At 40.4% G+C, this 27,725-nt stretch overlaps 3 protein-coding genes across 3 annotated transcripts; all 3 read left to right on the forward strand.

The window, feature by feature from the left end:
- Positions 1-1,090: 1,090 nt before the first annotated feature.
- LOC106612153 (large ribosomal subunit protein uL24) lies at positions 1,091-4,229 on the forward strand. The gene is made up of 4 exons (XM_014213079.1): positions 1,091-1,181; positions 2,043-2,218; positions 2,437-2,577; positions 4,064-4,229. Exons 2-4 carry the CDS (start codon positions 2,051-2,053, stop codon positions 4,190-4,192), a joined length of 438 nt encoding a protein of 145 aa, XP_014068554.1. The 5' UTR covers positions 1,091-1,181; positions 2,043-2,050; the 3' UTR covers positions 4,193-4,229.
- Positions 4,230-10,470: 6,241 nt separating this feature from the next.
- On the forward strand, positions 10,471-14,847 carry LOC106612155 (V-type proton ATPase subunit e 1). The gene is made up of 4 exons (XM_014213081.3): positions 10,471-10,724; positions 11,300-11,347; positions 12,637-12,762; positions 13,807-14,847. The coding sequence occupies exons 1-3, from the start codon at positions 10,621-10,623 to the stop codon at positions 12,728-12,730; spliced, it is 246 nt and encodes an 81-aa protein (XP_014068556.1). The 5' UTR covers positions 10,471-10,620; the 3' UTR covers positions 12,731-12,762; positions 13,807-14,847.
- Positions 14,848-15,140: 293 nt separating this feature from the next.
- Positions 15,141-23,864, forward strand: LOC106612154 (vesicle transport protein SEC20). Its single transcript, XM_014213080.3, has 4 exons — positions 15,141-20,075; positions 20,291-20,383; positions 20,534-20,652; positions 22,627-23,864. The coding sequence occupies exons 1-4, from the start codon at positions 19,996-19,998 to the stop codon at positions 22,833-22,835; spliced, it is 501 nt and encodes a 166-aa protein (XP_014068555.1). The 5' UTR covers positions 15,141-19,995; the 3' UTR covers positions 22,836-23,864.
- The last annotated feature ends 3,861 nt before the right edge of the window (positions 23,865-27,725 follow it).

The following is a 27,725-nucleotide window of genomic DNA, read 5'->3' on the forward strand; positions in this document are numbered from 1 at the left end:
GTGTTCCTAGCTCTAACAGTGCAGTAATATCTAACAATTCAACAATACACACAAATCTAAAGTAACAATAATGGAATTAAGAAATATATAAACATTTGGACGAGCAATGTCAGAGTGGCATTGACAAGAATACAGTAGAATAGAATACAGTATATACATATGAAATTAGTAAAGCATTATGTCAACATAATTAAAGTCACTAGTGTTCCATTATTAAAGTGACTAGTGTTCCATTATTAAAGTGACTAGTGTTCCATTATTAAAGTGACTAGGGTTCCATTATTAAAGTGACTAGTGTTCCATTATTAAAGTGACTAGGGTTCCATTATTAGAGTGACTAGTGATTCCATTATTAAAGTGACTAGTGTTCCATTATTAAAGTGACTAGGGTTCCATTATTAAAGTGACTAGTGTTCCCTTATTAAAGTGACTAGTGTTCCCTTATTAAAGTGACTAGTGTTCCCTTATTAAAGTGACTAGTGTTCCATTATTAAAGTGACCAGTCATTCCATGGCTTACATGTTGCGTTTATAATTTTGTTCAGTCAGGTTTGTTTGTATTAGGTCTCTTCTCGGGAAATTTAGCCTACTAATTGATCGTCAGGGTGTCAGTCGAGATGGAAAGTCCTAAAAGGTCCAGGAGAGCCGACTAAATTACATGATACTTTATGATGCTTTATGGCGACATCTCCTGGTCAACATCCATACTGCTCGTATTCTACTCTAGTATACTTCCATACAGTTCAAAGCCCGCTCTGACGAACACACACACATACACTGACCACCAACCTATAACGATGCCTCCTCATGAAACGATATGCTTTTCTGTTGTTGGCGTCGGCGTCCCGTACTGGACTTAATATTTTCATGAAATTGTAGGCCTAATCCATAAGCAGTCCAAATACATTCCATTGACTAATGTGAAACTCCAAAGCACAATAACAATCTTGTAGGAACAAAGAAACATTTCATATTTGTCAATGTACTACATACACATTTGTACATTTTTATTTCTGATTAATATGGATTATTTTGATTGATGTAACTTCCAGCTACGAAGTATAAACAGCAGTAACTCTCATTCTGTGTGTGTACTTCTCGCGGGACTCATGTGAGAACTAATGCGAGCGGAAGTACAATGAGAGTCTCTTTTCCGCCGGTCATAGAGGAGTAATCGGCAGGGTAAGAATTCCTTGTTGACATTTTCACCAAAGTTATCAACATCCATCCTATGTTATACACTTTTGTTGGTCCCAAAAAGTACTCGTAAAGTCAGGTACCGCTCATATATTTCTATAGTGATCACTATTGGAGCCACATTTTATATTGATTGCTAAATCAAACGTATTGTAATCTTCATCCCTCGACCAGTGCTGGCTTGCTAGCTACCCGTTAAACCCCAGAGGATGGCAGACAGGCTACGAATTGAATTGGGCCTGAACATTCATTTCACGATATGTTTTCATAGTGTCTCATATTTTAGCGAACCCCATGGCATTGAAATGTGTAGTTTGTATCTCTCTAACACTGAAGTGCACTGCGCTTGACAAGCATCAAACATAGCATTCGCAACCTTGCTAGGTAGCTATCTGTGTACCCATGCCATGTTGAAAGCATGGATGTGACGCGTACATAGCAGCTCATAGATTTTTGTGTGAACTTGTAGGTGGTGGTCTATGATTATCTCTGAACTGTTAAACGTTATTTATGCAGTTGTTGGGTGGATAGCTTGTCTAGCTAGCTAAATGTTGTAACTATTGACATGAGATCCTGAAAATGACTAGCTACCGTTACCCAGCCAACGTTAGCTATATAGCTAACTAGCTTCACCTTAACAACAGTATATTACTTGAGGTGCTCGCTAATAAGGCTCTTGGCTTTGTTGCTTTGTTTTGTACATTAGCTATGCAGTTGTGTTGGTTTGTTACTGGTAACAAACACATGTTGCCTAGACAAATGATTGACATGTAGCAAGTTGTGATTGATCTGTCGGGCCATCCTACCGCTCTAGTCTGAATGTTGTCTAATGTGTTTGCCCTACAGTCATCAACATGAAGCTGAATCCATTTGTGACATCCTCGCGGCGTAAGAACCGCAAGAGGCACTTCAATGCACCCTCACACATCCGGAGGAAGATCATGTCCTCCCCCCTCTCCAAGGAGCTCCGTCAGAAGTACAATGCGAGGTCCATGCCCATCCGCAAGGATGACGAGGTCCAGGTAAAGACCCCAGAACCACATAGTTTGACCAGACTTGATACTAATTATCAGGTTGCCTTACTAGTTGTTACTAACATGCGTGAGGAACTACATAAAACTCCAGCCCTGTAATTACAGGTCAGTCCAGAACTAACACTTGATTTCAGACCAATTCAAATTAAAGTTAAGATTTTGGTCACGTGGTTATTAATGATATTTTCCATGTTTGTGCTGTGCAGGTTGTCCGTGGCCACTACAAAGGTCAGCAGATTGGCAAGGTAGTGCAGGTCTACAGGAAGAAGTACGTCATCTACATTGAGCGCGTGCAGAGAGAGAAGGCCAACGGCACCACCGTGCACGTCGGCATCCACCCCAGCAAGGTGAGGCACTAGCATCTACCTGTAGTCACACACCTGTACCTTTTGATGCATACATGTGTATAGATGTATTATACATTGTTGATAATGATTGTTTTAGTGTCTCAACTAAATTTGAGTGGTCCACGATGGTTTTTCAAAAATCACTATTTTCTGTTGTTGTGGAGTGACACACACACAAAAAACCTGGCTTTAACACCATAAAGAACTACCATTCTCAGCAGCTACCTGTTGGTGTTGCATACCTGTAGGAATTTCTAAATGCATGCAGGTTTATCAGTGTGTCCAAGCTCAGTGGTCACCACACCTGGGTCATGTTCACCTAGACAGACTGTCCACCCAACAAAATTGCATATTTCTGTTGGACAAGCCATGGTGTTTTTCTTATTGATTTTCTCCAATGCGCTTTGACACGGTGTGGAATAAAGGAACGTTTACTTGAGAAAATGTAAATGTTTCTGTAGGGTGCCTGGGTAAACTGAGCCAATGTACAGTTATTTTCCATTCACCACTTGTTTCAGCCTTCAGATGTCATGGCAATGGATGTTTTCCTGTTATGAAGGAAGATTAGTTGACTGTAGTCAGCCTTACTGTAACTGTTATGAAGGAAGATTAGTTGACTGTAGTCAGCCTTACTGTAAGTCACTGGACATTTTGACTGATTTGAACATGTCATATGGCAGCAGGCACCTCATGTATGCTTTGTACTGGGGAAGAAACATTGACTACCAGCTAGTACTCCGCTTAGTGCAGTTACCTGACATGTAAGCTTAGGATCAATGTTAAAATGTGAGACTAGCCTTGGTTACTGATTTTTGGTGGTCAATACATTCCTACTTGGCTCCAGTCGGTCTTGGACATCGGTGATATTACTTGTAGTAACACATTTGATATAGTTCCCCCCAGTCTTGTGTCGAATTTGAGGGCTCTTCTCGTTTGTCTAATATAATGGCTCTCCGTGTTATGTCTGGGCATGGATTTGTCATTTCTGATTGGGATTGCAGATAAAGTCCACTGTTTTGTAGAAACTCACAATTTAGCTTCTAAAGCCTAGCCAACTTCTGGTGTAGCTAGACTAGTATTGTGGCAGAGATGTTTCTCCATGGCGTAGCTATACTAGTATTGTGGCAGAGATGTTTCTCCATGGCGTAGCTATACTAGTATTGTGGCTGAGATGTTTCTCCATGGCGTAGCTATACTAGTATTGTGGCTGAGATGTTTCTCCATGGCGTAGCTATACTAGTATTGTGGCTGAGATGTTTCTCCATGGCGTAGCTATACTAGTATTGTGGCTGAGATGTTTCTCCATGGCGTAGCTAGACTAGTATTGTGGCAGAGAAGTGTTTCATCGTGAAGAGGAAATCAGTTTGGGTTACAGGAATCATTTTTTTCACCACACTGTTTATATTGAAGTTGACCTAGAACCAATCCTCCTCCTGCTCTAAATGATTGTGCCAATCACATCTCTCTTTTCCCTCTTCCCTCCCAGGTTGTGATCACCAGGCTAAAGCTGGACAAGGATCGCAAGAAGATCCTGGAGCGTAAGGCCAAGTCCCGCGCTGACGGAAAGGAGAAGGGCAAATACAAGGAGGAAACCATTGAGAAGATGGCAGAGTGAAAATGTATTGTTTACAATAAACTGTTGTAAAAATCTATTTCATTGTCGTACATGGTTTTATCACAGTAAAGTGCTGCACGTATGGGGATGTTTTTGTTTTGCCTAATACTCTGGTTTCACCTGGTGGAACCAGCCTAATCGCATGATGGTTCACGTTCAAAACACATTTTATTGGTCACATACACATGGTTAGCAGATGTTATTGCGAGTGTAGCAAAATGCTTGTGCTTCTAGTTCTAACAGTGCAGCACTATCTAACGTACTCTAACAATTCCACAACTACCTAATACACATTCTACAGTCGTGGCCAAAGGTTTTGAGAATGACACAAATATTAATTTCCTCAAAGTTTGCTGCTTCAGTGTCTAGATATTTTTGTCAGGTGTTACTATGGAATACTGAAGTATAATTACAAGCATTTCAGAAGTGTCCAAGGCTTTTATTGACAATTACATGAAGTTGATGCAAAGAGGCAATATTTGTAGTGTTGACCCTTCATTTTCAAGACCTCTGATGGCAGCCCATTCTTGCATAATCAATGCTTGGAGTTTGTCAGAAATTGTGGGTTTTTGTTTGTCCACCCGCCTCTTGAGGATTGACCACAAGTTGTCAATGGGATTAAGGTCTGGGGAGTTTCCTGGCCATGGACCCAAAATATCGATGTTTTGTTCCCCGAGCCACTTAGGTATCCCTTTTGCCTTATGGAAAGGTGCTCTATCATGCTAGAAAATGCATTGTTGGTCACCAAACTGTTCCTGGATGGTTGGGAGAAGTTGCTCTCAGAGGATGTGTTGGTACCATTCTTTATTCATGGCTGTGTTCTTAGGCAAAATTGTGAGTAAGCCCACTCCCTTGGCTGAGAAGCAACCCCACACATGAATGGTCTCAGGATGCTTTACTGTTGGCATGACACAGGACTGATGGTAGCGCTCACCTTGTCTTCTCCGGACAAGCGTTTTTTCCGGATGCCCCAAACAATCGGAAAGGGGATTCATCAGAGAAAATGACTGCCCCAGTCCTCAGCAGTCCAATCCCTGTACTTTTTGTAGAATATCAGTCTATCCCTGATGTTTTTCCGTGAGAGAAGTGGCTTCTTTGCTGCCCTTCTTGACACCAGGCCATCATCCAAAAGTCTTCGCCTCACTGTGCGTGCAGATGCACTTACACCTGCCTGCTGCCATTCCTGAGCAAGCTTTGTACTGGTGGTGCCCCGATCCCGCACCTTTAGGAGTCGGTCCTGGCGCTTGCTGGACTTTCTTGGGCGCCCTGAAGCCTTCTTCACAACAATTGAACTGCTTTCCTTGAAGTTCTTGATAATCTGATAAATGGTTGATTTAGGTGCAATATCCTTGCCTGTGAAGCCCTTTTTGTGAAAAGCAATGATGACGGCACGTGTTCCCTTGCAGGTAACCACGGTTAACAGAGGAAGAACAATGGTTCCAAGCACCACCCTCTTTTGAAGCTTCCAGTCTGTTATTCGAACTCAATCAGCATAACAGAGTGATCTCCAGCCTTGTTCTCGTCAACACTCACACCTGTGTTAACGAGAGAATCACTGACATGATGTCAGCTGGTCCTTTTGTGGCAGGGCTGAAATGCAGTGGAATTTTTTTGTGTGATTCAGTTCATTTGCATGGCAAAGAGGGACTTTGCATTTAATTGCAATTCATCTGATCACTCTTCATAACATTCTGGAGTATATGCAAATTGCCTTCATACAAACGGAGGCAGCAGACTTTGTGAAAATTAATATTTGTGTCATTCTCAGCTTTTGCTCACGACTGTACATCGACCAACTGTATTTCTCCGGGATGGATTACATCTGAATAGGTATGGTACAAGCATTCCCTCCTCAAACCTGGCTCTCACTATAGCCTCAAACAGGGCATGTGAGAATTGACGATATATTGCCATGGGGGTTGATACTCGGAACAATTCCTCATCACACTATACTCACTGCCCTCCCCCACAGCATTAAATAGGTCTACAGGTGCTGCTAACATGGATGAAACTTTTGATGGACTTTATGTTATTGTTACACTATTGTCAAGGTACCGTGTTGCCACTTCCTCGTACAGGCAGAGGGGTATTGTTAGAAGTAATCTCGTCTCCATCCAACTCAGGCCTGTCAGTTGTTACACGAGGAAGCGTCGCTCATCTAATATTACCTTGAATGCTCCATCTGATATGAGCTCTCGAAATGGTGGCCTAGGAATTATTCATTTGAATGCTAGAAGCTTGATCCAAAAGATAGATTTTATTGAAATACTGGTCTCACAATTACATGCTGACATATTGATTATATCTGAATCCTGGCTCTGTGTCTCTGTTCCAGACTCAGATGTTCTGTTAGCTGGGTATAATGTCTACAGAGCAGACAGAGTGGGTAGAGGTGGAGGTATTGCCATATATGTTAAATGCAACCTAGATGTCACTGTCCATTTTAACTTCTGTTCCGAAACAGTATGAATGCTTAGTTCTAAATGTGGTCTTTGGTCATAATGCACTATTAACGCTAGCGGGAGTTTATCGCTCACCCTCAGCTCCGGTATCTGCTCTATGCAAATTGTTTGAGTTAATGTCTAATTATGCAAACTCTGAATTATTGATTATCGGAGATCTCAATCTGGACTGGCTGATGCCAGCATCGTTTAAATGAAGACATTTGTAACGAACTAAATCTTACTCAACTAATAACTATACCTATCCGTCCTAATCCAAAAGACCCCAAAAATCTACATTAATAGACCTTATCTTTACAAATACACCACAAATATATAGTTAGTGGGTTATTTGCTAATGACATCAGTGATCAGTGCACTATTGCATGTATCAGAGATACTAGGCTAAAAACCCTGACCCCCGTACAATTCTAAAGAGAAACTATAAACACTTCTCAGAGCAAGCCTTTATCCATGACCTTTTATTATTCCGAGTTTTTATCCGTAAACTGCATAATGGACCCAGTTTTAGCGTTCTCTTTCTTTTCACCAATTTTTACCTTCATGGCTGATAAACACACCCCGTTAAAGCGACTTGGGGTTAAAAAAATCGAACTAATCCTTCGTTCTCCTGTGATTTGAAAATCATTTTTCTGCAAAAGAATCAAGCATGAGCCTTGGCGAGGAAAACTGGTGAAACAGCTGATTGGCTGTGTAACTGATGTGAAATGGCTAGTTAGTTAGCGGTGGTGCGCGCTAATAGCGTTTCAGTCGGTGACGTCACTTTTTCTGAGACCTGAAGTAGTTGTTCCCCTTGCGTTGCAAAGGCCGCGGCTTTTGTGGCGCGATGGGTAACGATGCTTCGTGGGTGTCAGTTGTTGATGTGTGCGATGGTCCCTGGTTCTAGCCCAGGTTGGGGCGAAGAGAGGGACGGAACCTACACTGTTACAACTGCTTTTAGGCAATTAAGAAATAAATGGACCGGGGGAATAAAAAAGGCAAAATCTAGGTATTTTCTTGATGCTATGATCCCGCTGAATTCTGGAAAACTGCTAACTCGCTTAAACGAGGAAACTCCTTGACTTCCCTGCCGAAGCAAATTACATCGGAATCTGGGATCATCAGTGACCTAACTGAAATTTGTGATGTTTTTAATAAACATTTTATTTCTGCTGGTTTTCTTTTTCAAAGAAAAAATGGCCAACCTGATCCTGACCGGTCTATTGTTTCAGTCCCTCGGTCTTCAGCTGATGTGGAAAACAGGAAGCCGGTTTTTAATTTTCAAAAAGTCACAGAAGATGAGGTCTTATCTGCACTATCTGCTATAGATTCTAAGAAATCATTAGGCGCTGACGATCTGGATCCATATTTACTCAAGTGTGCGGCACCTATTATTGCTGGTGCAGTGACGCATATCTTTAATCAAACATTTGTCATAGGAAAGATTCCTAAATCTTTGAAAACAGCTTTGTTTTATACCACTCCTCAAGGGAGGTGATGGTAGTGAATTTTTTTAACTGTTAACAATACTCTTTCTAGTAATCAATCTGGCTTCAGACCTAAACACAGTACTATTATGGCCACTGTACATGTTGTAAATTATATTGCTAATGCCCAAGATAATAGAAAGCACTGTGCTGCCTTGTTCATAGATTTGTCTAAAGTTTTTGACACTGTAGACCCTGCAATACTTTTGGGTAAGCTGTCGTCAATAGGACTGGGATTGGATGCCTGTCATTGGTTGCATGACTATCTAAAGGATAGAAATCAGGCTGTTGGAGTCGACGGCATCCAGTCGGAGCCATTGGAGTTGGTTAAAGGGGTCCCACAAGGTTCTATACTTGGTCCATTACTGTTCACTCTCTACATAAACAATATCGGTGATGAGATAAGAAAGTGTCAAATTAATTTATATGCTGATGACACTATCATGTACTCTATCACTTCAACGGCTGACCAAGCATTATCACTATTGTAGACAGGTTTTAAGATATTACAAGGGTCTTTTATACAGCTAAAACATGTTTTAAATGCAAAGAAAACACATTTTAGGATTTTTAATAGGTTCAAAAAGTTGGTTGAAAATACACTTGCACTTACAAGCTTCGATGGTTGTCAATTAATCAGGTCTCTGCATATAAATACTTAGGGATATGGTTGGATGATAAACTGTCTTTTAAAATGCATATTGACGAACTTTGTAAATGGCTAAAAATGAAGCTAGGTTTCCTCTATAGAAACAGGACATGTTTGTCCTCTACAAATAGAAGACAAATTGTGCAAGCTACTTTTATGCCTGTTATAGATAATGTGGATATTATCAACATGCATGCTACGGCATCCACAATAAATCTCTGGATGCTACTTATCATTGCGCACTTAGGTTTATTACGGGTGCTAGCTACAGAACTCACCACTGTGTTTTATATCAAAATGTGGGTTGGACTTCGGTGTCCATGAGACGAGAACAACATGCTCTCGTGTTTGTCTCTAAAGCACTTCTGAATAAACTACCTTCTCATTTATCATCACTCATCAATATTATAATTCCTAACACCAGGTCTCAAGCATGGATTACACTTGAGGCCCATGTGATTTCCACAGAGTTGGGTATGGACTGCCTTTTCCTGTTACGCTCCTTGCTTATGGAAGTTATCTGTGATCGATTTGTTTTGTCTTGTGTAGTTTCTTAATCATTGTACCTAAACTGTATGTGTAAACATGTACACGCAGGGCCCAGCTGTAAAAGAGACCTTGGTCTCAGTCTGTGTTCCTTATATATATATATATATATATATACACACACACATCTAAGTAAAGGAATAAGAATATATACATATGGATGAGCAATGACATAGGCAAGATGCAATAGATGGTATAAAATACAGTATATACATATGAGATGAGTGATGCAAGACATGTAAACATTAAAGTGGCATTATTAAAGTGACTAGTGATCCATTTATTAAAGTGGCCAATGATTTCAAGTCTGTATCTAGGCAGCAGCCTCTGTGTTAGTAATGGCTGTTTAACAGTGTGATGGCCTTGAGATAGAAGCTGTTTTTCAGTCTCTCGGTACCAGCTTTGATGCACCTGTACTGACCTCGCCTTCTGGATGGTAACGGGGTGAACAGGCAGTGGCTCGGGTGGTTGTTGTCCTTGATTATATTTTTTGGCCTTCCTGTGACATCGGGTGCTGTAGGTGTCCTGGAAGGCTTTTTGTTATTACATAAATGCTTCAAAATTCACAAAAAGTGCCTTTAGCCGATGAAGATGATTTTATACAACAAAAGGTATAAGATATCTATATTTTGGCCATTTATCCAAAAACTCCATTAATTTCCCCATTGGATAAATTTTTCAAGGATCAGTTTATGAACAACTTTTGGCACCATTACCCCACAGAACAATGAGAGAGATATTTCACTGGATGTATGAAGCAAATATGGTAGTGAGAGGAAGCACACTGGCGGGCAGTGGGAGAAGCTGGAACGAGATGGATTTTGGCCTACATTTAGCACATTTTCTAATCGACTAAACATTTGATCTCAATACAGTTTGCTGTTCCCAAAAATATAATCTGTTATGAACAGAGTGGACTACGTTTTGTAAACTTTCGCCTTTGCTAAAGTTGTAAAAAATCGCGTTGTTTAGGAGTAAAAAATCGAGTTGAGTTAATGCACACGCGCATTTCACATGCATGCTAGAACGGACCAATAGGATATCGCAAGCTCGTGCTTGGCTCTGCCCACCCGCTTGCTTGTTCTGCCCACTATGACTCATCTGTTCCCATTGGAAGACCACAGCCTGTCGTTATCTTGTTTTAGTTATAAAAAATCTTTGACTACCAGCCCAGTTTATTGTGACGACGTCATGTGATCCATACTTCCTAGTCTGGTAGCAGTTCGCTACTTCGAGGTTGTGTAGCCTTGTCAAGCGCATAAGTTTACTTTGTCTACTTTTAAAACTCTATAACCAAAGACAGACATGGCGGAGCTTAGTTTTGTAATTCCTATGTCGGTAATGACTCTGTTTTGGGGGATTATTGGTGGAGTTGTGCCGTGGTTTGTCCCCAAGGGACCGAACAGAGGGTGAGTAACTAACATGATAGAAAAAAACAATATCTTGCTAACTATAAAAGTTTGCAAACAAAGGACATACTTCATGCTAGACCTCAAATGTCTCTTGTATTCATATACGTGGAAAATGTGAAACCTATTTTATGTGTATGCGTCCAATAACTTTTTATTTGCTTTTGACTAAGCTGCTAAATTATCATACTTTTTGGCAGCTGGTGCTTTTGTCAACAATATTGCTCATCATGGCCAACAATAGCTGAGTTGATTTTAAAGTACTAATAAGCTTTAGTATTTGCCAAATGTAGTTTTGTTGGATAAAAATTGATGGAATATAGACGAATTAAGATGTAATTTTGGAACTTCCCCAGTCCATTTCTAGTTCTCGTCTGCTCTGTCACTTGCATGTGACTGAAGGGCGTCATTATGCCAACTATCTGCATGAAGTAGGCCTAGTAGTACGTCTGAGAGATGAGCACTTGCCATAATAAACCACAGATATAGGACTAACATTTGGTTTGTTTGGTGTACAAATCTATAGCCTAATGTCTTGGCCCAGTGCAATAATGCCTCTCTCTCCCCCTCCACAGAGTGATAGTTACCATGTTGGTGCTAACTGCTGTCTGCTGCTACCTGTTGTAAGTACAGTCCTCCAAGGAATGTAGTAGAATATTTAACAGTATCACTGAGGGCCCTTCTTATATTAATTTGTCTGTTGGTTGGAACAGGGCGCAGGCAGGCAACAGCAGGGGTGTATTCATTACGGAAACCCATTACCGTTGTAAGAATCAAACAGAGCAAATGAAACTGGGAGTGACCTACCTGAATTTGACCAATATATAAACTCTCTTTTGAGTTTTCCGTTTGGCGTAAATGGTTTTTGTTGCAAAACGTTTTGAAACAGAATCGGCGTAGTGATTACAGCCCAGTGTTGTGTGTTTTTAATCTTGCATCATGCATAAGTGTTGCTTTCATGAAAGTGTGAAACTGGACTATTGGCCTATATTTGGAGCTAGGGAAGTGTTAAGCATCTGTCCCACATACAGACACAGAGAGGGAACACCATTCTCCCTTAGGTCATTTGCCATTAACATTGATTGGGCCAACTGCAGCTCGATTTCAATGTCCCAACATCAGTACATAATGATTACCAGTCATTAACAGATGTAGACATGCTCAAAGTTCATCACTTCGGTTTTTCCGATAGAGAAAATAAATCTATCCCTAGAGTACATTTTACATTTTACATTTTAGTCATTTAGCAGACGCTCTTATCCAGAGCGACTTACAGTAGTGAATGCATACATTTCATACAATTTCATACATTTTTTTTTTTTTTTTCCTGTGCTGGCCCCCCGTGGGAATCGAACCCACAACCCTGGTGTTGCAAACACCATGCTCTACCAACTGAGCTACAGGGAAGGCTGTACTGTTGGTCAATGATCCGAGAGTATGGTGTGGTCAATGATCCGAGAGTACGCCTATTGCTTGTTTTGTACGTAATCATTCCATTCAATATAACCTGGTAGTCCTGAGATGCCATTTAATTACATCGTTAATTATTTAGCTTCTGAAGTTGAGGCTAGCAGATAAAGCTGTGTCATGTTACTTTGCCATATGTACACCAGGGTGCAGTGCAGGCCACATAATGGGTATGATGTTCACGGCAGCAGAGGGAAGTATCTAGTGATAGGTTGTCTCCTTCAGTCTGCTGAGCACTTAGTTGGATTCCTCTATTATAGCTGACCCAGCTGTCATGTTCATCCATTACTATAGGGTAGAACAAGGTATCTTTATTCCTCATTTAGATCCCCAGCAGATGCCTTAGTGACTGCTATTCTTCCACAAAGAAAGCCATTAGACATAACAGAAGCCATGACAGACATATGTAGATGTGTAATTATTAGTATGTGTTGTATGTTTTCAGCTGGCTGATAGCGATCCTGGCCCAGCTCAACCCTCTGTTTGGACCAGCTCTAAAGAACGATACCATCTGGTACATGTACTACCACTGGCACTAGTCTACCAGTCCTCGGCCCCTCTCCTGCTACAGGTAAACCCACTGGCCCTAGTCTACCAGGCCTCGGCCCCTCTCCTGCTACAGGTAAACCCACTGGCCCTAGTCTACCAGGCCTCGGCCCCTCTCCTGCTACAGGTAAACCCACTGGCCCTAGTCTACCAGGCCTCGGCCCCTCTCCTGCTACAGGTAAACCCACTGGCCCTAGTCTACCAGGCCTCGGCCCCTCTCCTGCTACAGGTAAACCCACTGGCCCTAGTCTACCAGGCCTCGGCCCCTCTCCTGCTACAGGTAAACCCACTGGCCCTAGTCTACCAGGCCTCGGCCCCTCTCCTGCTACAGGTAAACCCACTGGCCCTAGTCTACCAGGCCTCGGCCCCTCTCCTGCTACAGGTAAACCCAGTGGCCCTAGTCTACCAGTCCTCGGCCCCTCTCCTGCTACAGGTAAACCCAGTGGCCCTAGTCTACCAGTCCTCGGCCCCTCTCCTGCTACAGGTAAACCCAGTGGCCCTAGTCTACCAGTCCTCGGCCCCTCTCCTGCTACAGGTAAACCCACTGGCCCCAGTCTACCAGTCCTCGGCCCCTCTCCTGCTACAGGTAAACCCACTGGCCCCAGTCTACCAGCCCTCGGCCCCTCTCCTGCTACAGGTAAACCCACTGGCCCTAGTCTACCAGGCCTCGCTCCTCTCCTGCTACAGGTAAACCCACTGGCCCCAGTCTACCAGCCCTCGCTCCTCTCCTGCTACAGGTAAACCCACTGGCCCCAGTCTACCAGCCCTCGCTCCTCTCCCGCTATAGGTAAACTGTCGGATGCCTCGGCTCCTTACGTCGTCTGTAAGTCTAAGGCAATTCAGCCTTTTAGCTGCAAATGTGTAGGCCACAAGATTAAATGAATCAATTAACAAATAAACCGCTCTCTGTCAATAGTAGTCTGTAGTTGTGGCTTCCGCTCCTTATCTATTTTAATCTGTACTTTTTATGAAAATGTCTCCTTTCCATCATCTGCACTGATCTGAAAGCAATGCCCAGATGGAAAAAGCAATACATAATTAACTTTGACCATAAACATTTTCTCTGTAGGAGAGGACCTGACTCACTGCTGTACACCAATGAAGCACTCAATCACCTCCTCACAAAGGGAACTGTTCTTGTAAATCTAAAGCCTTACCCAGCCTTTGACGCCCGACCTTAGAGAGTGTGGAGAGATGCCTGCAAAGGTGCTTCGTACAAACTGATCCCCAAAGGACTTTTCTGAAAATATCCTCTTTACTACTTTAAGAATGGAAGTATCAACCTTTTCTTTGATTTGTATGGTATGTTCTGTATATTGTGCTGTGACTTTTTTTGATTCTCTAATACTGATATATGATCTTGCCAAGGCATGGTACTAGTTACCCAAGCCCATTCGGTGTTGGGTTAAATGTGGAAGACACATTTCAGTTAAATACGTTCAGTTATACAACTGACTAGGTATCCCCCTTTGCCATTCATAGACGCTAACTAACTTTAGCGCCTATTGACTATACTAACTAATGGCCAGAGGAGCCCCGATGCTTGCTCTAAACATTAACAAGCATCGCGTGCGGTAAGGTTTTGGAAACATAGGAACGTATCTTTCATATCAGCTAGGAAAAAAATGTTAAATTACTACACTTTTTTTTTTTAATAGGGTAAGGGTTCCCAAACGGCCATATTTCCATTTTACAGCGTTTGTTTACGGAAGACAGAAGCGACTACCTGCTAATTCTCTTTCTGCGACTAAGAACACCTGCGTGTACACGGAAGACAGGCGCCACAAACGTGTCACTGTAAAATAACCGGTTGAAACCGCATTAAGTATATTTAGCATTTGCGAAATTTATTTTGATGTGGTATGAAAGTAGAGGGCTTTATGTTTCTAGAACCGTACCGCAATGAATAATCGATTCATACTGGTTCGCCTGCCGGAGCCAATTCGCCTCTAAACAATAACGTTAGGCTCCTTTTTATTGGACTATAGCTACCCCATATGTTAATGTGTTGCACGTAATGTGGCCTTTCTTTCATTCTATGTGTTTGTGATGGCTTTCATTCATTGTCCTTAGAAATTATAGGTATTAAACCAATCAATCCACCTATTGATTTACATGTTTTTTGCATTTTGTTAAACCGGTTCTTGTTGCTCAACACCAAAATACCCTCTTTGTTGTGTAAGTAAAGAGGTGCGCTCTTTTTACCAAGTGTTATTCCTTGCGGTTTGTTGTCGAGCATGGTGTCCTCTGTTGTCAACGTCCGAATATGCGAGCAAGAAATCATCAAACATGACTTGGAAGTAAAAGTGATCGATTCAGTAAGTTCTTGTTCTTTACGATATTGTAAGTTGTTCTTATTGTGGAGAATAACCTTGTTTTCTGTCGCAGCTGTTTGGGCTCTTTATTCAGCATTGGCCACTGACCCATTTTGGTACAATGGCCGGGAGTTAGAATAGATTTTGACTCATCTTTTTGAAGTTGTGGATATATCACATAAAGATAAAATCTGACAAATGTATATTATCTCATTGAAATTAGGATGTCAATGATAGTACATGATCTCGCGTCAAGCTGACAAAGTTGATTGCCGAAGTGAAAACAAAACCTTAGGTTACGAACAGTGGTGGAAAAAGTAACGTTACCCAACTCATAATTGAGTACAAGTAAAGATACCTTAATAGAAAATTAATAAAGTAAAAGGCACCCAGTAAATTTCTACTTGAGTAAAAGTCTAAAAGTATCTGGTTTAAAATGTATCAAAAGGAAAAGTATAAATCATTTCAAAGTCCTTATATTAAGCAAATTTTCTTTTTCTTTTTTTTTACATTTTATTTACGGAAAGTCACGGGCACACCAACATTCAGACAATTTACCAACGAAGCATATGTGTTTAGTGAGTCTGCCAGATCAGAGGCAGTAGCGATGTCCAGGGAAGTTAGTTTGATAAGTGCGTGAATTGGGACTCTTTTCCTGTCCTGCTAAACATTCAAAATGTAACGAGTACTTTTGGGTGTCAGGAAAATGTACGGAGTAAAAAAGTACAATATTTTCTTAAGGAATGTAGTGAAGTAAATGCAGTCAAATATAAATGGTAAAGTACAGATACCACTTAAGTACTTTACACCTTTGGCTACGGATTCACATAAGAGACATAGTTAATCCTCCTGTCGCCAAAACATCTCTCTCTGTGTGTATATATATATATATATGCGCTTCATTTCCTGTCCTTCAACTGCCTGGTGCAGATTTCACCTGTCCATATCTATCAGTGAAAAGGAGACTGAGCAAGCCTCTTTTGACTTGATATTCAACCCTTTCGCACATCAGGTATATTGAGCTGTATCCATCAGTGTTTGTAGGACACACCTGCGTGTTTGACAGCTGTGCAAATATTGGCAGTTATTTTAGTCTTAGTCACATTTTAGTCATTTCGGTCACTTTATTTGGATAGTATGACCAGCTGTTGAGCAAATCCAGACTATCTGTTGATAAGCAACTGCTTGCAAGGGTTAGGTGAAATAGTCTGTATAGCATCAGTAATATCTACAGATGGACTATCCAAATAAATCCAACTTTAAATGCTCAGACACCGGTAGGATTGGCAAACATTTGCCTGCCGACAGTACTTAAATAAAATCAAATTTTATTTGTCACATGCGCCAAACTCAACAGGTTACCATGAAATGCTTACCTTCAAGCCCTTAACCAACAATGCCGTTCAAGAAATAAACTAAAGTATAAAATTAAAAGTAACACAATAAAATAATGAGGCTATATACAGGGGGTACCGGTACCGAGTCAATGTGTGGGGGTACAGGTTAGTCAAGGTAATTTGTACATGTAGGTACTGGTAACGTGATAATAAAGAGCGAGTAGCAGCAGTGTAAAAACAAAGGGGGTTACCTACCACCTCTTGACTGCCGGCACTGTTCAATCTCTTTAGAGTTCACACAGCAAAGACCTTGGAAGTCAACCACTCAGCCTTGTTGAAACACTCCACCACAAGGTGGCAGTAGCGTTGTTCGAGTATGCATATCCGTGCATATTGCTTATGGTCTATATTCCAAGCTATCTGCGCTAACACAGATGGAGTAATACAAGTCTTTGGTGCTGATGTTGCTATTTAGTAGAAAACCCTTGTTACTAGCCAGATGGCCACAGCTAGATAACTAACTAGCAAGATAACAAAGAAACAATTTTATTCACTCTTCATAATCTCTTACTGCCAATGCCAACCCATAGACACATGTTTAGCTAGCTAGTTAATGTTAGCATATTCCAGATGGCCACAACTAGATACAGTGCCTTCAGGAAGTATTCACACCCCTTGACTTTTTCCACATTTTGGTGTTACAGCCTGAATTTAAAGTGGATTACGTTTATATTTAGTCTCTGATCTGCACATAATACCCCAGTGTCAACATGGAATTACGTTTTTAGAAATATTTACAAATGAATAAAAAATTATAAGCTGAAGTGTCGTGTCAATAAGTATTCAACTCCTTTGTTATGGCAAGCTTAAAGTTCAGGAGTAAAAATTTGCTTAACAAGTCAGATAAGTTGCATGGACTCACTCTGTGTGCAATAATGGAGTTTTCCATTATTTTTTTTTAATCACTACCCCATCTTTGTAGCCCACACATACAATTATCTGTGAGGTCCCTCAGTTGAGCAGTGAATTTCAAGCACATATTCAACGACAAAGACCAGGAAGGTTTTCAGTGCCTCGCAAAGAAGGGCACCTATTGGTAGATGGGGGTAGAATAAAAAAATGGCCATTGAGAATCGCTTTGAGCATGGTGAAGTTACATTTTGGATGATGTATCAATACACCTAGTCACTCCAAGATACAGGCATCCTTCCAAGTTCAGTTGATGGAGAGGAAGGAAACCACTGAGGGATTTCACCATGAGGCCACTGGTGTCTTTAAAACAAGTTTTTAATGGCTGTGATTGGAGAACTGAAGATGGGTCAACGACATTGTAGTTACTCCACAATACTAACCTAAATGACAGTGTGAAAAGGAAGCCTGTACAGAATAAGGCAGTAAAGTAATACTGCAAAAAATGTGGCAAAAAAATGTACTTTTGGTCCTGAATACAAAGCATTATGTTTGGGGGCAAATTCAACACATCACTAAGTACCACTCTTCATATTTTCAAGCATGGGGATAGCTGCATCATGTTATGGGTATTCTTGTCTAGAGTTTATGTTTTTGATCAAAAGAAAAGGAGTAGAGCTAAGCACAGGCTAAGTCTTAGAGGAAAACCTGGTTCAGTCTGCTTTCCAACAGACACTGAGAGACAAATCCACCAAATATTAGTGCTGAGCGATTTTTCTGTTTTTGAACAACTAATTAATTTTTTTTATTAAAGTAAAGTGAACAAATTATGGTTGATAAGTGATAAGCAGCAATGAAGAGTCACTACCATCATGGGTGGGACTTTAATTAATTGTTTTATTCAGTGTTACAGCTTTCAACCCACAATGCAGTGAATTTAATGTCTAAAAAAATGATCAAAAACCATTTTTTAATAACCTAGCCAAATATTTTTTTAAAGAATAAGGGGCACATATTGTACAATCCAGGTTTGCAAAGATCTTAGAGACAGATTTATCCAGAAAGACTCACAGCTGTAATCGCTTCCAAAGGTGATTCTAACATGTAGTAACTCAAGGGGTTGAATACGTATCTAATCAAAACACTATATTAGTGTATTATTTTCTATTAATTAAAATTTTAAAAATAAAAATGTCTTCCACTTTGACAGAGTATTTGGTGTAGATCGATTACAAAAAATTACAATTAAATACATTTGTAACATAACAAAATGTGGAAAAAGTCAAGGGGTGTGAGTACTTTCTGAAGGCACTGTAACTACCTAGCATGATCACGAAGAAACAATTTAATTCACTCTCCATAATCCCATACCCCATAGCCAAATGGTTAGCTAGCTAGCTAACATTAGCATATTAGCACAACATAGCAAAGGACACTGCACTAATTCGGCAGCTAACACAAGCAGCTGTTTCATGGAAACTAGCGAATCCATTGTGATATATTGTCAATACTAACTACAGTGGTTAGCTAGCTTGGAGGAAGTCTTTAGTGTTGTGGGCATTGCGTCTATCACTTTTTTTTTTTTTTACCATCCCATAGCCTTCACTGCATATGAAGTGCGACTGGCTCATCGTGGATGTACAGAGATAATGCGCTTTTTTATGCTCCCCCTCATGGAGGTTTGTACTCTCTGATTGGCTCAAAGTCCAGTTGTTGGCCGCTGACAACCATCGCTGTAGGTTCGTTGCTACCGGGTTGGCACGCAGCAGGTACCGCTTTTGTTCTAGCGAGACAAGAAACGGCTTCCTACTGTAATAAGTACATATTGGCAGTCTATCAGTAAATTGACTGAGAAAACATTCTCATTTACAGCAATGACCTGGGTAATAGTTGCAGGGGGGATGAATGAGCCAATTGGAAGCTGGGGATGATTCATCCTTCGTTAGTTTTAGTCATCAGTCGTCTAAAACTGGACAATTTTAGTCTAGTTTTAGCCACTTAGTCAGTGGATTTTTTAATATTAAATAATGACAATTTAGGCTACCTCTAGCTTCCACCATGTGCCTTGTCCAACTAGACCTACTATCCCCTCGTATACCTTAGCTGGCAACATTTGATATTGTGGCAGATTATAACCAATGCCAGCCATAATTAACCATATAGGCTATAAAGGCTTGGCTACAGGTTAAACCATTTACAGCTCTAATTTTCTTCCCATCGTAACTGTCAAGGGGTTAAATAATAGTGGTTTCATTGAAAAGGGGATTTGAGCTTTACAAAAATGCCAGAAGTATTACTGTACTTTTAATAGTCAACAAATAGCATTCGTTTTTCCCATATGAAAAAATGAACCAGATGTCGCATTTCCTGACTGCGGCGTGAGAGCGGCAACACAGATGAATGAATAACAGCGCACATGGGGAAATAGAGTTTCTGATGTGATCAAAGAGTGACTGAAGTGACCGCCTGGTGGCTGTGTGGCGGAGCCGGGCAGATCAGCTCAATTACACCGCGCAACTGAAAGATGTCAATTCTGCCAATGAGAGGATTGCATGAAATATTCTGCTTGCATGTTTCTGATTGTAAAAAATGGATGAAAAGATGCTTCATGTCAAATTAAAAATAGTTACTTGACGAGTATTTTTCGTCATTGTTATTGTTGACGAATTGAACAGTGTTTGCCTGGACCTAGATCAGATGGGGAGGGAGCAGGACAAGGAGTCAGACAAGCTGGCTCTACTCAGTGAGGTGGACAGACACCGTAGGCAGATGCTCAGGTAAAAGAGCATGGTAAGAGTGTGGATTAGCATGGTAGGAATGTGGATTAGCATGGTAGGAGTGTGGATTACTGCTGTTGCTTCAGTACTGAATCCAGTCTGTATTAGTTAGTAGGATGTACATTTCCATTAGTATGGTTTTCTGGTATTTTTCTTAGACCTTTACATATAGTGCTGCGTAAACTGTACAAAATGTATGTTTTCTATCCCTGCAGTAACCATACAGCATGGAAGAAAGCCAACCTGGCCAGTAAACTGTCGCTACACAACCTGGAGAAGGAATCTCTTCTCTATGAATTTAGACAAAGGTAAACAGATATTGCCTGTTTCTAGATACTCTTCTGGAGTGTTTCATTGTCATTCCCTTATTTCACCCACTGTGTGTTTATACTTTGTCTTATTGTTGTCTGTTACTATGAAGATTTAGAATGTATTTGTTATTTTTTTCCTCCAAACAGAAAGGTGACCAAAGAGGGCCTGGCCCAGACGTCCAGTGACATCACAGAGAGCCCGATGAGCATCAGCCAAATGATGTCACAGCAGGTGACGCAGAGCGAGGAATCCATAACCATTCTGGGTGAGTGGCTCCACCTAGAGTACAGAGAGTGAATCATATCGGAGTCTGTGTTTCTGAGAGGACAGTAGTGTTTATCATTTCGGACCCTAACCCCATCCCCTAGCTCCCTTTTCCTTCAGTGTTTACACATCTGTAAGAACTAGATGAATGAGAAGCAGTGATGTAGTGGTAAATAGTGGGTAAACACTGATCGCCTTTCACAGTGAATAAAGTAATACTCCCTATATTTACAATGCATTTGTTTGCAATAGGTGGGTAAACGTTTGAGCAACATAAAACGGTGTGTAAATGGCGTTTTCTGTGTTTACCTTCCATTACACCACTGGTGAGAACAATATTGAGATGGTTCCACCAAAAGCCCTGAAATTGGAGGACCCAAGGACTGTTTCTTTCTCAGTTGCTTTATTTAAATAAAAGCAAACAGCTGGCAGTATTTGATACAGTTGAAGTCGGAAGTTTACATACACTTAGTTTGGAGTCATTAAAACTCGTTTTTCAACCACTCCACAAATTTCTTGTTAACAAACTATAGTTTTGGCAAGTCGGTTAGGACATCTACTTTGTGCATGACACAAGTCATTTTTAGAAGTTTCTGATAGGCTAATTGACATAATTTGAGTCAATTGGAGGTGTACCAGTGGATGTATTTCAAGGCCTACCTTCAAACTCAGTGCCTCTTTGCTTGACATCATGGAAAAATCAAAAGAAATCAGCCAAGACCTCAGAAAAAAAGTTGTAGACCTCCACAAGTCTGGTTCATCCTTGGGAGCAATTTCCAAATACCTGAAGGTTCCACGTTCATCTGTACAAACAATAGTACGCAAGTATGAACACCATGGGACCACACAGCCGTCAAACCGCTTAGGAAGGAGACGCGTTCTGTCTCCTAGAGATAAATGTACTTTGTTGTGAAAAGTGCAAGTCAATCCCAGAACAACAGCAAAGGACCTTGTGAAGATGCTGGAGTATCTATATCCACAGTAAAATGAGTCCTATATTGACATAACCTGAAAGGCTGCTTAGCAAGGAAGAAGCCACTGCTCCAAAACCACCATAAAAAAAGCCACACTACGGTTTGCAACTGCACATGGGGACAAAGATCGTACTTTTTGGAGAAATGTCCTCTGGTCTGAGAAACAAAAATAGAACTGTTTGGCCATTATGATCATCGTTATGTTTGGAGGAAAAAGGGGGAAGCTTGCAAGCCAAAGAACACCATCCCAACTGTGAAGCACAGGGGTGGCAGCATCATGTTGTAGGGGTGCTTTGCTGCAGGAGGGACTGGTGCACTTCACAAAATAGATGGCATCATGAGGGAGGAAAATTATGTGGATATATTGAAGCAACATCTCAAGACATCAGTCAGGAATTTAAAGCTTGGTCGCAAATGGGTCTTCCAAACGGACAATGACCCCAAGCATACTTCCAAAGTTGTGGCAAAATGGCTTAAGGACAATAAAGTCAAGTTGTTGGAGTGGCCATCACAAAGCCCTGACCTCAATCCTATAGAAAATTTGTTGGCAGAACTGAAGAAGCACGTCCGAGCAAGGAGGCCTACAAACCTGACTCAGTTACACCAGCTCTGTCAGGAGGAATGGGCCAAAATTCAGCCAACTTATTGTAGGAAGCTTGTGGAAGGCTACCTGAAACATTTGACCCAAGTTAAACAATTTAAAGGCAATGCTAACAAATACTAATTGAGTGTATGTAAACTTCTGACCCACTGGGAATGTGATGAAATAAATAAAAGCTGAAATAAATCATTCTCTCTACTATTATTCTGACATTTCACATTCTTAAAATGAAGTGGTGATCCTAACTGACCTAAGACATGGAATTTTTACTTGGATTAAATGTCAGAAATTGTGAAAAACTGAGTTTAAATGTATTTGGCTAAGGTGTATGTAAACTTCAGACTTCAACTGTATGTCCAAACCTGAAGTCTTTGCCCAGTGTGGACTCTCTCCTCCGTAGCAACCTCGTCTCAGGCGGTCCTGGAGACAAATGAGGAGTTTAAGGCCATGACCGAAACCATCCAGCTGGGGAGAAAGCTCATCACTAAGTACAATCGCAGAGAGCTCACTGACAAACTGCTCATCTTCCTCAAACTCGTACTCTTTCTCACCACGGTCTTCTACATCCTCAAGAAGAGATTATTTTTCCTCCAGACCAGACACAACTAACTTAAACTAAGTCACTTTTAAAGCAACTTTGAGTAACTATGATCATATAAGCTAATTTATGACATAAGTGAGTCGTGTGAGATAAGTATTGTAAGATTAATATACTGCTTATTAATGTAAATCAATATCAACATTTTAAAGACTTGTTCACACACAGTAGTAATAGCTTTGAGGATAAGCCTTTTTTAAACATTATGTGTTCGTCATGGAAGGAATATCAGCTGTTTGCAATACTTAGAGCAAAGTTTGATGGTTAATGTAACCAATTGTTATGATTATCATGTTAATGTATTATTCCATTGCAGGAAGTGTAAGCTGTTGCCCAGTTATTTATATCCTGCTCTGAAAGAGAAATAAATGGATTTTAGTAGTGGCCTTATTTAATGCACATTACATTTCGCCGGACCATTATTTAAAGTATAGGGATTCATGTCGATGTGTAACACATTCTCTGTAATGTAATCAGTTTTTGAACAAAACGTTGACATTATTAAATAGTGTAAAAAATAATAAAATTAATCTCCAAGCAGCAGCGTGGACATGTAGGATGTACATATCACCCACACAAGTTTCAGTGACTCTGGTCTAGCATCTGGTCGTCAGTATTTCCTTACAGAGCTAGCTGGCTTGGCTTGGCTCAGCAGTGGTGAGGGCCTGCTCTCAGTAGCTGGCAGCAGGGTGAACAGTACTGGGTACAGTGCTGACCAACCAGGGCAGAAAAGCTAGCAGCAGGGGGAACTGAGCAGCCCTGGCACCAGGGCAGAAACAAATCTGAAAAGCTGTGGCAGTAATCACATAGTCACCGATAAGGAACCATGCATCTCTGCCTTTCTTCAGATAAGACCCAGAAAAGCAGATTATTCTGACCCGTTTCCCTCTCCTGCTCCCTTTCTTTCCACCGGGGGTGGAGGGTGGGGGGGTATTTTTAGGTTTGCGTGGACCTGTTATCTGACATTGCCTTTTCAACACTTTGGAAGGGATGTGTGTAGAGGGGGGCTGGTAGCTGTATGACCTCTCTACCCTCTTTATGGTGATGGTCTCACATGTAATTTTGGAAATATAAATCTGTTTTCATGTTGACGTTTCTGTTCAGTGTACCAATAAAGGCCTCTGACTTTGTCTACCTGAGTTGTCTCAGTTGCGTGTGTTATGGATCATATCTGACTCCGAATCAGTGGGGACAGACTGTGCAGATAGCCTAGTGGTTACAGCGTTGGGCCAGTAACCGGAAGGTTGCTGGTTCGAATCCCCGAGCTGACAAGGTGAAAAATCTGATGTGCCCTTGAGCAAGGCACTAAACCATAATTTGCTCCAGGTACTACGGTTGACCATATATAACCACAGATTTTACTGCAGCTATGTGACAATACAACATTTTTAAAAACAGTGACACGCATTAGTGAGTACATGTGGAGAGACTCAATAGACCTAAGAGAAGGCTAAGCGGTTCTTACTCGTTTTAAAGTGGCAGCCATTGTGCTCTTCCAATTCCTCATCCTGTCCCTCTAGCTGCACACTTATAGCAGGGCCCCGGCTCTATGTCAAGCAAATGGATCTATTCTTACATAGCACCGTGATAGTGTCAATCAAGAGGAGAGGTGTGCATGATCTTGAAATGTGAATAGGTCCTGTTTAGTGGCAGGCCCTGAACTGTGTTCTACACTGAGTACCACAGAGTGAGGGGAAGTGGGCTCCCCCACACAATGTTGCCTAAAGGGCTTTTAATGTGCTACAGTGCCTTCAGAAAGTATTCACACCCATTAACTTTTTCCACATTTTGTTGTTACAGCCTGAATTTAAAATGGATTAAATTGAGATGTGTCACTGATCTACACACTCTACTCCATAATATCAAAGCGTGTCTTTAGAAATGTTATTAATTAAAAATGAAAAGCTGAAATGTCAGTTTTCAACCCCTTTGTTATGGCAAGCCTAAATACGTTCAGGAGTGAAATAGTGCTTAAGTCACATAATCAAAAAGACAATGCAATTTGTTAACTACCTCATCTCTGTACCCCACACATACAATTATCTGTAAGTCTCAGTCGAGCAGTGCATTTTTCCAATGCCTCGCAAAGAAGAGCACCTACAGTATTGGTAGATGAGTAAAACAAAATTCTATGCAGACACTGAATATCCATTTGAGCATGGTAAAGTTATTAATTACCTTTTGGATGGTGTATTAATACACCCAGTCACTACAAAGATACAGGCTTCCTTCCTAACTCAGTTGCTGGAGAGCAAGGAAACTGCTTAGGGATTTCACCATGAGGCCAATGGTGACTGTAAAACAGTTGCAGAGCATAATGGCTGTGATGGGAGGACTGAGGATGGATCAACAACATTGTAGTTACTCCACAAAACTAATCAAATTGACTGAGTGAAAATAATGAAGCCTGTACAGAATAAAAGTATTCCAAAGCATGCATCCTGTTTGCAACAAGGCACTAAAGTAATACTGCAAAAACTGTTGCAAAGCAATTCACTTTTTGTCCTGAATACAAAGTGTTATATTTGAGGCAAATCCAATTCAACACATTACGTACCACTCTCCATATTTTCAAGCATAGTGGTGGCTGCATCATGTTATGGGTATGATTGTAATCATTAAGGACTGGGGACTTTTTCAGGATAAAAAAATGAACGGAATGGAGCTAAGCACGGGCAAGATCCTAGAGGAAAACCATGTTCAGGCATGTGAATAACTATGTCAATGTTATATTTCTGTATTTCATTGTAAATAAATTTGCTAACATTTCTAAAAACTGTGTGTTCACTTTATCATTATGAGATATTGTGTAGATGTGTGAGAATATATTTAATCCATTTTAAATTCAGGCTGAAAGGCAACATGTGTAATACGTCAAGGGGTATGAATACTTTCTAAAGGCACTGTACATAAATCCGTTTCATCAGCATATTTTGTAAGACACTGGATAAGTGTCTGCTAAATTACTAAAATGTAATTCTCATATAGGCATATTAATGACAGGTATCAATCAATATTATGGCTACTACTTGTCCACTGTACAGGCACATTAAACAAGGCTGTTTTAATTTAGGGCCTGCATGTGGAGTGATGGTTTTTAGGTTATTCGGTGCCGTTTCAAAATACATTTGTCAATGTATTTCTAGGGGCCTGTGGGCGATTTCAGAATTTGACTGTGGATCAGCGGTAACTGTCTGATTAATGATGAGGACGATGAACGCATTTCCCCAAACCCTGAACTGTTTCTACTGACGACACGTCTGATGGACTTTAAACACAACCCTTCTGAACGGTCACAGACCTTTCTGTAAATATTTAAATTATATCAGTGATGCTATCTCACGACCTCGCCTAATGGGGACTGACATGCACCTGTAGAAGGGCTAACTGGATGTGACCTTGTAGGCCGACCTATAGACTTAGCCTATATACGAGAAACGTCTAAAGCCCTCTACATATTTGTCCTATTTAGTCAAAATTGCGAGACATGCTCCAAGCATGTTTTATGGAGAGGCCGGTAAGTCGTTGTGTTAAAAAAATAACTTTAGAGAGATTTCCGGTTATAGTAGATTGAAGGTCTCTAATAGCCACTTGGAGGGTTTAACCTGACGTTAAACATACGTGAACCGCTGCACGGGTAGTGGGTGAGATTGTTTGACATGGATTACTGGTAATGTGTGCTGGCTATAGACAATGGCAATTACTATAGGCTACCGTGATGGACGATTTTCCTAATATTAAAACACACTGACATATGGTATCTTTATGTGCTAGGATAGTCCTGGTGTTTGCTCAATTTGTAGGCTAGTGAGTCGTGAAACTGAAGAAAAAATACTGGAGATTTAATGGTTGTAAAGTTAAGAATTATTTAAATGCATAGATTGTGTGATCTTGAACATTATTCCCTCATCGATTTGACAATTGTTTTCGTCTAGGCCTATTGTAACGATTTTAATGTAGGCTATTATTAAATATGATTAATAATACAATACAATTAGGCGAATTCATGTTTTATTAAGCATAATAGTAATGAATATTAGAAATAAAATATTACATTTATCCTTTTAAATAATTAATGGTCGATAGAATTCGTAGTGATAGGCTATAGTTTTATGAAAGCACTAGGCCTAAAACTATAATTGGTCGATAGGTTACATTTCATATTTAAAAATCATTTCCAAGCAATTGAAGATGATTAGAAATAATCAGGTGATATAATTGTATCCCATTCTAGTTGTTTGTTCATATTAATTAATTTTAAAAATGTCCTTCAGGACAATGGTGTAAAGTACTTAAGTAAAAATACTTTAAAGTACTACTTAAGTCGTTTTTTGGGGTATCTGTACTTTATATTTATATATTTTTTTATATTGTTAACAACTTTTACTTCACTACATTCCTAAAGAAAATTATGTACTTTTTACTCCATTCATTTTTCCAAAAGTACTCGTTACATTTTGATTTCTTAGCAGGACAGGGAAATGGTCCAATTCACACACTTATCAAGAGAACATTCCTGGTCATCACTACTGTCTCTGATCTGGTGGACTCACTAAACACATGCTTCGTTTGTAAATGATGTCTGAGTGTAATAAACTACAAAATGTGGCCGTCTGCTTTGCTTAATATAAGGAATTTGAAATGATTTATACTTAAGTATCAAAAGTAAAAAGTACATTTTAGTAATTACATTTACTTTTGATACTTAAGCATATTTAAAACCTTATGATTTTACTCAAGTAGTATTTCACTGGGTGACTTTTACATTTTCTATTAAGGTATCTTTACTTTTACTAAAATATGACATTTGGGTACTTTTCCCACCACTGCCTCAGAATATGTCCTGTAGCCGCCCCCGTGAAATAGCCTATCAAAATCATGCAGGAAAATTATAATTTACA

This window comes from Salmo salar, chromosome 09 (genome assembly GCF_965601325.2).
Source record: "Salmo salar chromosome 09, fSalSal1, whole genome shotgun sequence".
NCBI lineage: Eukaryota > Metazoa > Chordata > Actinopteri > Salmoniformes > Salmonidae > Salmo > Salmo salar.